The 13,975-nt window shown below is 40.4% G+C and overlaps 2 protein-coding genes across 9 annotated transcripts in view; one reads left to right on the forward strand and one right to left on the reverse strand.

Moving 5' to 3' along the window:
• The window catches only part of LOC100122064 (trace amine-associated receptor 8b), a 69,810-nt gene extending 58,141 nt beyond the window's left edge, over positions 1 to 11,669 (reverse strand). For 5 of the 8 annotated variants that reach the window (XM_031930789.1, XM_016989833.2, XM_031930783.1 and 2 more), the window contains exons 1-2: positions 11,510 to 11,669; positions 8,992 to 9,223 (exon numbers count right to left, since the gene is read on the reverse strand). The gene's annotated coding sequence lies outside the window, so the exon portion shown is untranslated. The other 3 variants (XM_031930785.1, XM_031930784.1, XM_031930782.1) reach the window with 3 other exon arrangements.
• On the forward strand, positions 3,418 to 4,013 carry LOC116417450. The gene has a single exon (XM_031930585.1). The coding sequence runs from the start codon at positions 3,798 to 3,800 to the stop codon at positions 4,011 to 4,013; it is 216 nt and encodes a 71-aa protein (XP_031786445.1). The 5' UTR covers positions 3,418 to 3,797.
• Positions 11,670 to 13,975: the final 2,306 nt, after the last annotated feature.

Genomic DNA, 13,975 nt, shown 5'->3' on the forward strand with positions numbered 1-13,975 from the left:
CGTCGGCCTTGTACTATAGCTTCTTAGAGTGCACTAGAAAACGGGTATATAAACCCGCGTTCGCCACCTAGTCGATATCAGATTCAATCTTCAAGTCTCGAAGAGTTCATCAGCCAAACCAACTCAATCACCATGTACAAGTACTTGATCCTCGTCGCCGTCTGCGTCGCCGCCACCCACGCTGGACTCATCAGCCAGCCTCTGGTCCTGCCTCTGGCTCCGATCGTCAAGCCTGCGCCTCAGATTATCTCCACGCCGCTCATCAAGGCCCCGCTGATCATCCCTCAGCATGTCCCAGTTCTTAAGGCTTCTCCCTGGGCCGGATCTGCCTGGGCTGGATCTCCCTTGATCGGCTCTCCCATCATCAAGTCCGGTCTTGGTCTTGGACTTGGAGGTCCCCTCGTTGGAGGCTGGTAAGCCCTGAACACATACTTCGGTTGAGATGACTGACACTCGACATCATGGCTGTCCTGGATAGCTTGTGAGATTGGAGACGAGGATCCTCAAACCCCTGCACACATCGGATACGCTGACACAGTATTGTTAAACTTTATTGTACAAAGGTGATTTTGTATTGTTCGCCGTAAATTTTCTCCTAGTCCTGCTAAACGTGTCACCTGCTCCCGACATGTTCTCTAATTAAATTATACCTTTATTCTTGAAAATCTTTGACTATTTATTTACCAAGTACACCTTGAACAATCCTAAACCGCAGTTCTTTAAATATGATAATATCCTTAATTCTTACTTCATCTTGTATCATTATACTTTATTTGATCATTTTTAACTATGCTTCATACTGTATTTAAAAGCATAATTTTTGATTCAAAAAAGTATTTTCGTTTTCTTTTTCACGTGAAACGAAGTAACATAGTTATTCAAAAAACAATGTAGGATTTAATTATAAACAGTTATAGTATAAGCGGCTCATCATAAGCAAGCGCAAAAATACAGTTTTGGCAACCGCTATATCTAGACTCAGTGTGTAGATTAATATGAGGGTTACAGGAAAGCACGTATGAGCCACCTATCTTCGTATTCCTTAAACTCTAGGCTCGCATGTTGTATTAGTATACTAATGTTTCCAAAAAGTAATCAATGCTTCATAAAACACAGCTCTAATAATCAGCACTGAGAGCCACGAGAAGGGGAATAGCAGTGGGCAGAAAAGATAAAGTTTTGTGTGAAATAAACTATTATCATGATTAAGTAGTGTTGCAGTTTTAAAAAAAAGTCAACAGTAAACAAGTATTGCTTTAAAGTTCAATTACAGGACTCATCAGCATGGCATTATCGTGTAAGCGCATTACAAATTTAATATACTTCGTACTGCACGTGATGTAGTTCATAGCATTATAAGTTGAATTTTATATTAATCGTCCTAAATTTAGCCCTAGATAATTTGATACATAAATTCCAGAAATTATTGTCAAAGCTAAGCAGTTTAATTCAAAGCATCAAAACTAAAATGAGCGATGTCTTTATAAATCCTAAAGCGGCTAATTTTTTCTACACATGTTCAATCAAATTCGTAATTTCGAATCGTACAGTTCACCCAGCGACTTTCCTCTTACGCACGAGTGGGCGTAACAATACATTCGTGCGAGCGCAGGTACACTTCCTGCTCCAAACAACTCGACCGCCGGTCAACCTTGATCCGATTCCTGCCTTATGTGTACGGCTGATCGAGCATATAAACGCTCGCCTACCACCTCGTCGACATCAGATTCAATCTTCCTCAGTCGAAGGGAGCATCAGCCCAACAATCACCATGTTCAAGTTCGTGATCCTTTTGTGCGCCTGCATCGCCGCCGCCAGCGCCGGATACCTCGGAGCTGCTCCGATCGCCTACAGTGCACCTCTGGCCTACAGCGCACCTCTGCCCATCGCCGCCCCGGCCCCCATCCTCAGGACTGGTCTGCCCATCGCCGCCCCGGCTCCCATCCTCAGGACTGGTCTGCCCATCGCTGCTCCCCTCTACAGGGCTCCCTACGCCTCCGTAGCTGGATGGTAAACACTGGCTCTCTTCCGTCAAGATTGCTGATCACTTCTGGACACTAGACATCATGGCCGTCCAGGATAAATCCAGTTGCAGATCTAAGCACAATCACAGACACACATAGTTGATTTTTTTACTGTTGCATCACAAGGTGACACGTCAAATTACATTTTTGTAATTTGCTGGTCATGTACATGCGTGTCATCTACTCCGGATACCACTTTTAATAAATTATACAACTCGCCGCAAATTTTGATTATGCATTTATTATTATTTCCACCTGAATCCTCTATATACCAATCCATCAATTTCTGCCCTTTAATTACGTCAGAAAATTTTCAAAAAAAGTTGAAGTGGTATATTTTGTACAATCAATTATACAATTCCATTTTTCACTACGTTTTCAACACAAAAGCGGTTTTTTTATTTTTATTTTTTACATAAAAATTAATTCTATGCAAGATTTTTATAATTCCATATAGTTGGTTATGGTATTCGTTAGAATATACCTATAATGAAAAGTACTAATTTTTTGATTGTTCAATTTTTGCGAATGCATTATTCAAAGTTTGATGCTTGATTTAAACATTGGTGTTTCTGCTTTCTAGTCTCTAACTAACGAAGATATAGGTGGCGTCTATAAGTACTTATTACCTTTAAGAATAGATAAAGGAATTTACGTTTGTCAAAATTGCCTTGGGCTTAATACTAGGACTTCTCATGCTATAACTGACCATGTTCTGGCATATATTCTTTTAACAGGATGTACTTTTTTCCAATACATTTTCGTCAAATTATACGTATATATTAATTTACATAAAGCCATCAATAATGATAACCTAAATTCTATATTTCGTTCATTATGATATTCTTGTAAAATGTTACTTAATGCATGATTTAATCTATTTTTCCAATCTCTGGACTTATATTTTATGCAATAAGGTACAGAACCTATAGAATCATTAACGATAATCATAAATTTGAAATTGTTCCAATTAATTAATTACTTTTCGTAATTAAGGGCTTCAAGGTCTAATAGTGGGAAGGAAAATTGCAAAAAATGAGCCATGTGAAAAAAGCGTTGCTACGTACGCCGCGGATGAGGATGAGAGCAAGACTATGGTTCGGTGTTGCTCTCAAGGACAGGAAAAAGTTTCTTGAACGCGAGGAGAGAAAGAAAGTGGTTCTCTTTGAGGAAGGGCAATGTCAGCGGCACGTGAATGTACTGCGATGGGAGTGTGTTGGGTTGGGATAATTTATGTCGTAAAAGTGCTGGTTATAGGTATCGCTCGTTGTTTCCGTGTGTTGTGCACATGCATTTTGTGTTGTGCACTCGATTTCAATCGATGTTGGCTATCTGTAATTTATTTTGTTTCTGATTATAGACTAATAAAGCACTATATTTGATCAGTCGCTACATTCCATTATGCAAGTATTAGAGGTTTGAACATCGAAACATCGCATACCAATAAATAAATACATGAGAATCCCATTAGTACGCTGCCCAGACTCGTGCATTATACACCCAACTCACCGCCAATGTCCTCACAGATCTCCCACTCTTTCTTTCTTTCTTTATTCGCAATCCGTTCAATAAACCTCTCAATCACCTCGGCTGAGTCAATCCTCCCAATCTACAACACAATACAACACCTCTTTCTGTATACCTACAATCAGAAGTCACTCGAGACTGACTTTGCATTTGATCCTCGAATCCACGGGCTAGTATATATAAACCCTTCCTCGACATCAGATTCAATCTTCCTCAGTCGAAGAGAGCATCAGCCCAACAATCACCATGTTCAAGTTCGTGATCCTTCTGTGCGCCTGCATCGCCGCCGCTCCAATCGCCTACAGCGCACCTCTGGCTATCGCTGCACCAGCTTCGATCATCAGGACTGCTCCTCTGGCAATCGCTGCTCCTCTGCCTATCCTCAGGGCTGCTTCTGCTGTCAACTATGGAACCTCGACCATCGTCAAGTCCGCGCCCATCGCTTATGATGCTGCCTGGTGAATGGTGAAATTTCCAGATGTTTTGGACTATACTAATACTTGTCCATCCTCTTCGTTGGCGGAGATCGTAATTCTGTCGTACAACAGGAGTTGCGTATGCATATTGTATGCGCACCTGTTTTTGCTTTGTTTGATACATATTGTACGAAGCTAAGATGGAATTGTGTGGCATTGTCTTTTGACGTCGTTACTAAATTATAATGTTTTTTGTAAATCTGTCGTTGTTGTTGCAACCTTCCTTGACATCTAAATTATAGATTGGATTTTAGACGAGCAGTGATAATTTTTTAACTCTTTTTTGCTTAAACTTGGCTGGGTTAATTATTTATTAAAGGATATGTCAGCCTCTAGATCAATATTATTATAAATGTTTCTTATATTGTAAAAGTTTAAGAAATCTAATAAAGTATCATGCTTTGAGCGTTTTACGAAAATATTTTTTGTAGTCGGTAATGTGCATTTTTTTATTTTATTTAATGCGATCGATACATGGCGAATATATTAAATGTACGGCTCGGGCGGTCTTGGCATCCAATATAAAATACCTTAATTTTTTTTCCTCATATTCATACATCTGATAAATTTAATTCAGCAGCAAATAAATAATTCATTAATTTAATATCTACAATAATTATCAGAGCCTATAACTGAACTGATGTACGCTAACTTTCATTTTAAATAAAAAACAGTCGAAATAATATGAAATTTATATTTCTTGTATAGTTATCTCTATCCGGGTTTTATCTAAGATTTTGAAATATTAAAAAAAATAATAGAATATTAGCTTGTGTGGTATTTTTTATATCAAAGGCAAAGCAGACGTGATGGATGTCAGGGTCGTGTCATGCATAAACAAGAGCGTCATAATTTTTGGTAAATGTATAATTTATTAAAATCCTTGTCAGAAACAGATGACACGAGTGTGTGCCCCGAGAATTATACAAATATAACATTTCATCGTGTCATCTCATGCATACTACAAAAGAGATCAATTCGTTCGTGTGCTTGTATGTGTGAGTGCGTGTTCTGAGTGCTGGTGTCCTGGTGTGAGTGTATACTGATGAGTATCTCCTTGTTCCCCAGTCTCGTTCATGATTCTGGACTGCACAGATGTTTAGCATCCGGACCACAGATCTTCACAGAAGCTAGTCAGTGTTTACCATCCAGCTACGGAGGCGTAGGGAGCCCTGAAGAGGGGAGCAGCAATGGGCAGACCAGCCCTGAGGATGGGTGCCGGGGCGGCGATGGGCAGACCAGCCCTGAGGATCGGAGCCGGGGCGGCGATGGGCAGAGGTGCGCTGTAGGCCAGAGGTGCACTGTAGGCGATCGGGGCAGCTCCGAGGTATCCGGAGCTGGCGGCGGCGATGCAGGCGCACAGGAGGATCACGAACTTGAACATGGTGATTGTTGGGCTGATGCTCTCTTCGACTGAGGAAGATTGAATCTGATGTCGACGAGGTGGTAGGCGAGGGTTTATATACCCGCGAATTCGAGAAGGGAGTGTGCGAGAATAATGGAATCAAGGTTGGCCGGTGTAGTGTGAAAGTTCACTTCCGCAAAGCGGGTGGGTTGGGGAGTATTACGTTTGGCACTTCTGTTAATGGAAGAGTGTGGTATAGTGATTGTTGGACGTCTTGTAGGCATTGTTAATAAATTGTTGATATAAAAGTATCGTAGGAATAGAGTATAATAATTGAATTTTTATTCCTAATCACAAAGCTACATAAACTAGCCTATATTTAATTCAAACGAATTTAAATTTATTACTCAATGTCAGTACCATAAAGACTAATCAAAAAGTATGCATCTTTTTTTGAACAGCTCCAAGGTTACAAGGAGCAGTTTATTGAATGCTCACACAGAGGTGAGCAGGGGCACTTACTCTGCCACAGTTTCTAAGGTCTCGCCTCGCACGAGTGAAAGTAAGTACGCCTCTGTGACGTCCACACTCACATCGGATCCGGTCATCGTTTTTTCTTCTGAAGGTTCCTGGTTTCGAGTTAAATGCGTATTTTTAAACTCGTCTTAAATTGAGTTTAAACTCTGATGAATCACATGATTGTGACAAGATTAAAATTTGAATGGTATAAAAATCTGTTTTATACTTCCAATTGATATATCTTCGATTACATGCATAAAACTAGGGTCATTACCCAAATTAATGCGCTAATTATTATTGTATCATTCATTACGATGCAATCTCCGATAAAATGGATAATGCATGCGAGCAGATGCTGAATGGAATTATAACAAGTCGAATTTAATGACTCGAACAGGTGAAATTATAAGACCCGTTCGACCCGTGCTTCGATGAAATTATGGAGTAGATATCGATCGATGTTTTAAACTGAATATTGTCCACGGCATTGTTCAAACAAATTCTTGATTGTATTCGACAGCATTCGAGCATCAAATTAAAAAAGTTGTCGCCACTTTTTTTCTGATATACGGAAAGTAATCAAAGTTAAAACGTTGTAAAACTTGAAGTTTGAATATGTGCTCATAACTTTTATGAAACTTTTCATAATTACGAAAATTTGTATATTACTTTTTAAATCTGTAAATTTCAAGATCATTATGACACATTTTTTGTTCACAAGAATCTTATTAAATTTTCCGGAATAAACCGAAACATTACCATTCAAGTCAAGGAGTTATGGTCGTGCTGTACGTGAGAGACGACAATTTTTTCCTTCTGCTTACTTCTTTAATCTTCAAAGCCGGAGATATAATTAATAAAATCGATAACTAATATGCCAGTTCCATTGGATGCCGGGTCATTTTGCTGCGCCTTTTTTAATACAGGTTCCAAGAATCAAGGATTTTAGGAGATGCGTTCGCGACTGGAAGGAAAAATGTTCGAGCGAGATTTTACTTTGTATTCTATTACTTGAGGTGGACACAGTAAAACCGCGTGTTTTTAAACAGAGCGTAATCAGAGGAAACAGGGGCTGCAAAAAATTTTATGAAACGCAGGTAAATATTTTTTATGAATTTAAATTTTAAATGTATGAAGTTTTTTTAAAGAAATTACGTTTTTGATACATTTTTATCAAAATCAAGAATTTTCATAAAACTTCGCGCAAAATTAGCGAATGAATCACACCTAAAAAGGAAATAAATCTGTCCAGATGCACGACTGACTAAGCGCATCAGTATAGCGCTTTTCCTTGACAGTTTCTATTAACGCGTCTTCCTGGCGCAGATTCATCCCATCCTTTTCATCTCCAACGACCTTCTTCTTTGTCCCTTTCTCGTTTTATCTTTTCCACGAGATGCAGATTTTTTTATACACAGTAAAGTGAAAACTAAACAAATACACGTGTAAGTCGTAACACATCAAAGCAAAGCAATTCGAACTGGTCTTTCAAATTCTGTGTCTTCGGTCAGTGCCGATAGGTAGCGCATAGGCTCTTTCTTGATTCCCTCATCTTAATCAGCGACTGAATGTATATACAAGGGCGTATCATTTATGCCAGAACTATATCTCGTTAGGCCTACTACGTGAGCCGCTGATGCTATAACTGCCTGAATACTTATGATGCTATAATGAATAGTTATTGTATATGTATGGTGTACTTCAATTCAAAGCATTAATTCGTCGCATCACTGTCATCACTTATGCTGTCTTTCTCTCATTACAAGGATGAACCAAGCTCCAATGAAATGGGAAGACTAGTTTCTAGGGCAGAGGGTTGGACTGCCTTTAATTCCCGAGACAGCGCACGAAGTCTGTTTATGGGACGAAAGTTGCTTCATATATTTTTTGGAAAATGTAAATTTCACCGAGAAACACGTTTTGTAACAATCCAATTAGTAAATGGAAAGCATGTGTGCGGAAATAGACACGCGAGGCGGATAAAGACACGCGCTAAACTCACCAGAAGTACGTGTAAAACTTATGCTAATGCGGATGCATTGGATGTGTATACATTTTCTAATGTGATTAAATTCGAACGTTTTTATTCGAGGAATATTCATGTACTCGAAAGTATCAGTCGCGGAATATGTCTGGAAAGCTAAAACTGCAGCTGTTGGTACAAGAAAGAGGGAAGCGAGACATCGCGCGGAGGAGAATAAAATTCGCGGAAAGTACACGCCCTTAGAATAACACGAACTTCCGACGCTTTATGGCAATTATTTACATAAGCGTCCGGTAAATGGCTGCTCAGGGCTCGTAAACTCCAGAAGCTGCACTTATATTACGCTACTGTGTTCTAATTCCGGATACGAATTAACAACGAGTACGCGCAATAATTTCGCATACGCATGGATAAATCGTCATATTACAATATTTGCATAAATTATAAAGCGACGAAATTTCGCTGTATTTAATCATAACGATAATTCGACGCGAAAATCAAAAGCTCTCAACGATAATGAATAAATCCATACGATCATTCGAATGCCTCGAAAAAAACTTTAATTTCTCTGACTCTTTTGCTCATTTTGCCGAGTTTCTTGTCTTTCTCAATTATCCTCCGTTTCCTTTTTCTCTCTCTTTCTACGTATTTATTAAATTCATGCGCATTTCCGCTACTCTCGTTTTCTGTTTTTCGTCCCCTCGATCCCCGCGCTTTTTTTATCCTATCTCAATCTGTTTCTCCGCTGTGCTCATTCGTTCTCTCTCTCTCTCTCTCTCTCTCTCTCTCTCTCTCTCTCTCTCTCTCTTTCTCTTTCTCTCTATTAAATTCATTTGCACCTGCATTGAAGCCTGGAGTAGGCGTTAATTTAACGAGTCAGCGGAGCCGTTGTTCCGGAGCGTTTTGCGATGCTCATTTTGCCGCGACTGTGAAGGAGTATATAGCGAATCTTTATTCTTCTTTTTGTCCATAGACGACCGAGTCTGCGATGCTTACTTTAAAGTGGTATTTGAGCTACATTTTGGGGTTCGGATTAAGTGAATTTCGCTATTATTCGCGGAAGACTTGATATTTTCGCCTAATGAACTCTTATTAAAACAAATAATTTTAACAAACCTTATGATACTTTCGATGATGATCCGGCTATCGAAACTACATCAAACGTCATCTAAAAATTGTCTATATTCACTTTGTTTTAATTTAATCATGTTGTGCGTACAAGAAACAATCCTTACTGGCACACCATCTCACGTTATAACGTCCACATTTCACTTGCGCATGGTTCATGCTGTTATAAATTTTACATTAAAAAAACTCAGTTTTTTTTCGCAGAGTAAATGCCAGCGAGCTAGAAACAAAAATATCTACTGAAGCCATACGTAGAAATTTGCTGCATCACTAACTTCTCGACAACAATGCAATCGAAGCAAACAAAACCCCCAGTCAATCATAACACCCTGCACACCTCCTACACAAGTGCAACGATATCCTTCTACCCACATCGAAAACCAAGCCAGTAACGAATCGGCCAATCAATCAGTCGGACTTATTCCCGTGGAAAATTCAATTGCCACCTCAGCTCGTGCGCGAAGAATCTCGCCCTAAGAAACTCCCGAAAGGAATCACGTATCCCAATTAGAGCTGCCCCAGTAGTCGATTGGATTCCCAAGACTCGAGCAAAGGGACATCAGAGTCGCGAAAACCGGATGGACTTTAATAAGCCGAGGGGAAGTTTCCGCGAAACTTCTGTGTGTGTGTGTGTGTGTGTGTGTGTCTTGAGACCGTTAGACTCGCGAACCCGGAGAATAAGGGAATTTTCCTTGGGGCTTGGGAAATTAGATTGTTGCGGAGGATGCCACCAAGGGAGAGAAAGACGCTGTAATGCATTTTTGAATTTACAGATAGTACACTGCTGTGTGAAATGCCAGGGGATCGGAGATGGTTTTCCGAAATTTTTGCCCTATAAAATCTATAATAAAATGAGAGGATTCCTCTAATATGAATAATTCAGAATTTCGCGACGAGGCAGGAAATGAAGCTCAGCGCGAAAGGAATATTGATATACGAAGATCGTCAATTTCGCGGAAGGACATGTAAAGCTGCGCCGAGGAAGAGACGGAGATGAAAAATTAAATAGAAAGCAGCTATTTGAAATATTCGACGGCGTTTTAGTTATCGAGCCCAGCGTCCCAATTCCCAGCTGAGTTTCCGCGGGATACTGGCATTATATACAGTTTTCGACTCCCTTTCCGTCGTCGCTTCTATCTTTCGACTTAAATATTACGATATCTAGGAGATGCCTCGAATACTCGCTGCTGAAATATTGACCGATGCGAAAAGGCACAGTTGTTAAATTATTTGCCGAGATTTTTCTGCGATATAGTCCCGGTGCTGCTTTTGCATACTTTGAACATGTCACTCTCTCTGCTCTTTTATTTATCGGTTTGGAATAATCAATCGAAGCTTTCACCGAAATCTCACTGTATATAAGTAATCGACGATTCCTCCTAATTTATTTATAACCAGCCGTTGTTTTTAATCGTTGCCTGTGCAAACAACGATAATTTTATCATTTCACGGATCAGTGATTTCATTATTTTATGCAAAAATGAATTTTCAGTGGAGAAACGATCTCGCTCCGCACAGCAGTCCATTGCCCGCTTTTTTCCCCGAAGCTTCATATTCCACAAACTTTGCCAAATACTAAAAATTGAATTTCAATTCGTGCGACCGGCCGGTATTTTGCGGCTCTCTCGGTATAAATCATTCAGATTAACCGAGACACAACAAACAGGGAAAAAGTCGAGCGCGAAACATAAATTCATCGGCGTTTTATACAAAAGCACAGCGAAATGCTTTTATCATCGAGCTTCGGGCGCATATGTTGATGAAAAATGCCGCTCCGTAGATATCGCCGTTTATTTATTGGCTCCGAATTATCAAAGTTAATTCGGACGATTGTTCGTCGTCCCGACAGGGAAAAAGCCCAGTATCGCGTCGGGACGTGTCAGGCGAGATTAATAACCGGTGGGCGACGGGTTTTTACGATTTTGGATGTGTACGAACTTCAACGCTGAATTGAGTTACACGAGTGACCACTTCAACGTTTTCGCTGCTAAATGGACAACGATATCGTCAAAGTTTCGAGTAATTGGGAAGTTTGCTGTGGTCTCGTTTTTAATAAAAAATATGCGCTGCGATATCGGGTTACCACATTATCAAGTTGTGGAGTATCAAACTTCCTTAGAGACACTCTGCGGGCGAACTTCTCATTTTCTGCTGGTAACTTGCTTGTTATTCACAATAAGGTCTTGAAAAAAAAGTAATGAATGAATAAATTTTAAATTATTAATGTAAGCGAAGAATAAGTGGCTATGAACGATCTGAACTAATGAGAAGTTGTAATATTGAAGTTGCAATAATTAATTATTCAGCCGAATTTATGATTATTGATACAAGTTGAATAACCATTCATTTGCGAATAGAAATTTTTAATTAAATATTTAAATCATTCAAATGAATGCATATCACCCCATTCAATCATTCAAATCCCCAATTTTCCAACGACCAGCTCTCGAAAATTCAACCAAAAAAAAACACACCACACTCGAAACAAAAATTAAAAAAAAATCACCTCTCTCTCTCCCTAATCAAAGTCAGAGCACCCGCGGGCGATTGCGCGCAAAACAACGAACAATATTATAATATCTCCTCTCAAGTAGAAAAAGTCGCGCTGCGGCCGGACCGTGGCGCGCGCGGCGTCGCGGCGCTTGCGGAGGCTGACGACGCACTGGCTGCAGCTTCGCTCAGCTTTGTGGAGTCTGCTCTCTCTCCACTACTGCTGCTGCGCCAGCGCCCCGTGGAGGACCGAAGGCCAAGTGTACACGTGCGTGTGTAGGAGTGTACATCAGCCCTTGGTTTCGGGCTGTGTGTAAGGAGAGGCTTTATGCCATGTGGGTTTCAATGGCCGAGATGGAATCCCTGATTGCTGTGGGGAGGGATTTTGGGCGTTTGAAATTAGTTCCAATTCGTTAATGTCCTCCGAACTGTTTTACGCGCAAAGTTTGAATTTACCGCTTGGGAATGTGTGATTAAATATTCCTAAATCGGCAATTTCCGGGAAGCGAACATCCCGTAGAGTCGAGAGTTGCGCAACAAGATTTGTACGGTATAATGCCTGGCAGCTATGTGTACACTCGTCTCTTTCCACTACGATTCGTCTACTATATTATATTTTATACTAGATTTCACATAGTGACAGCGCGATTTTCGCGAATATCCCGCGCTCTTTAATTAAAAAAATCCTTATTCCGCTGGCATTTCCATTTCCATTGTATAGTGTACGCTTTTTCGAAATATCCATCAGTGCAAACGAGTGACGCGTTACGCGTTTCCCCGTCACTTTGAGGTTGAATTTCCGACGAATTTCCAGCAGCATCCAAATGTATAAACATAATGCGTTTTCTAAAATTACCCGCGAGCATCAGCATTTGCAATAACAAATGCAGCGGGTTTATAGTGCAAGAGACAATCCTCGTGACTCCCCAGGTGGTATCGCACGTTTTAACATATAAATCAAAAAGAAAGCTTAAGCTGAGAGCGCGAGAGCGCAAGAGAGAGATTCATTTCGGCTGCGTGGCAGTCGCGAGGAGAATCGTAAGCGGCTTTTTAGCGGCTGGATCTTCGCTGATATGTAAGCGATTTTTGACATTCAATTCGGAGATATTGAGATTTTAGCTGCGAAGCGTGGCTTATTTGAACAATTAAATATTTCAGTATTTCGAAGATGAACCGACGAGGTGGAGGATGCTTATGTGGATTGTTTTAGTTTTAAGCAGGAATAGGTATTCTATAACAGGAGAATGTTTGATTAAAATTTGCAATTATTTATAGCAGAAATAATCAAATACGTGCAATTACATCGTCATATAACAAGAAGAGAATAAACACTCTAAAACGATTAGTCATCGATTTCGGCTGGTGTACGAGGGATGATAAACTATGCCCACCACGTAATAAGCCGCAATAAACTTAGCCGTGTTCGACGGGCTATACCCAACCCCCAATAGCTTACGCATTACACGTTCGAGCTTGTAATGAAGAATTTCGCAGCTACGCTGATGTTAGGTTCAATTTATCATATCAATACGTTCCCTGCTTGCGAATCAATTTTATAATTTTACCAGGAAATATTACAATTCCAACGGTTGACTGATGTGCTTTGTGATGTACTTCAATTACGTTGAGTATAGCACGAGCTAATTGGAGTAAAGCTGAAGGTCATAGCGCAAGAGGCTTTATATAAATGGTGATGGTCAAGCTCGAGTATTCGCAGAAATGTGGAATCGCGTGATATTGCATAAACTAGAAAATAGAGGATTCATTACTCTAATGCACGCGAATTGCACAAATGATAAGTGTCTCGCCTTTAATTTAACCGTAAACCATAAATTAAACCGTTCACTTAACTCAATTTCCCAATCCACATCCCATTAACACCGACGAACGCATCATCGGCCCTCAAAAACCAAGAGGAACCGAACCTGCACCGACACTCGAGCTCTCGATTCGCAGCGCATATAATCAGTCGATGCTGCCGCGATGTCGCTCGGTTCTCCAATAACATCCAACCACTTGTCGTCTCTCTATCCGTTAATCGCCGCCTTAAACCGCGACAACAGAGCCGCCGGCCGATAAAGCCGTGAACTGATTTCGAATAAGCCTTGGAAATGCATAAGCACGCCTGTTTCGACGAGCCGCTCGTCTACAGGATGGATTTTATAAATCCTCCTTTGTCCCTATTAGGAGTTGTAATTAGGGGAAATATTTTTCACGCTTTTTTGGCGGGAAAACGTGTACTTTTGATTACGGAAAGCTCATTTGCCAAAGGGAATATCAACCTGATACGCGTTAGTCACAGACCTAACGAAAAGACCTCCGAATTCTCGTGTCACGCACAACGTGCCTCATTTGAATTTTCGAGGTGAGAAAAGCGAGAAACATCGCGGATTTTCTCGCGCGTGACGCGACTTTTGTATTTCCGCGGTGCATACACAGATATATAGGTATACGTATAAACGCGACGGATGAAAAGCTGGGC

This window comes from Nasonia vitripennis, chromosome 4 (assembly GCF_009193385.2).
Source record: "Nasonia vitripennis strain AsymCx chromosome 4, Nvit_psr_1.1, whole genome shotgun sequence".
NCBI classification, from domain to species: domain Eukaryota; kingdom Metazoa; phylum Arthropoda; class Insecta; order Hymenoptera; family Pteromalidae; genus Nasonia; species Nasonia vitripennis.

Excerpts from the sequence above, each read along its gene's own strand:
- LOC116417450 (XM_031930585.1), top strand. The coding sequence starts at position 3,798 with ATGTTCAAGTTCGTGATCCTTCTGTGCGCCTGCATCGCCGCCGCTCCA.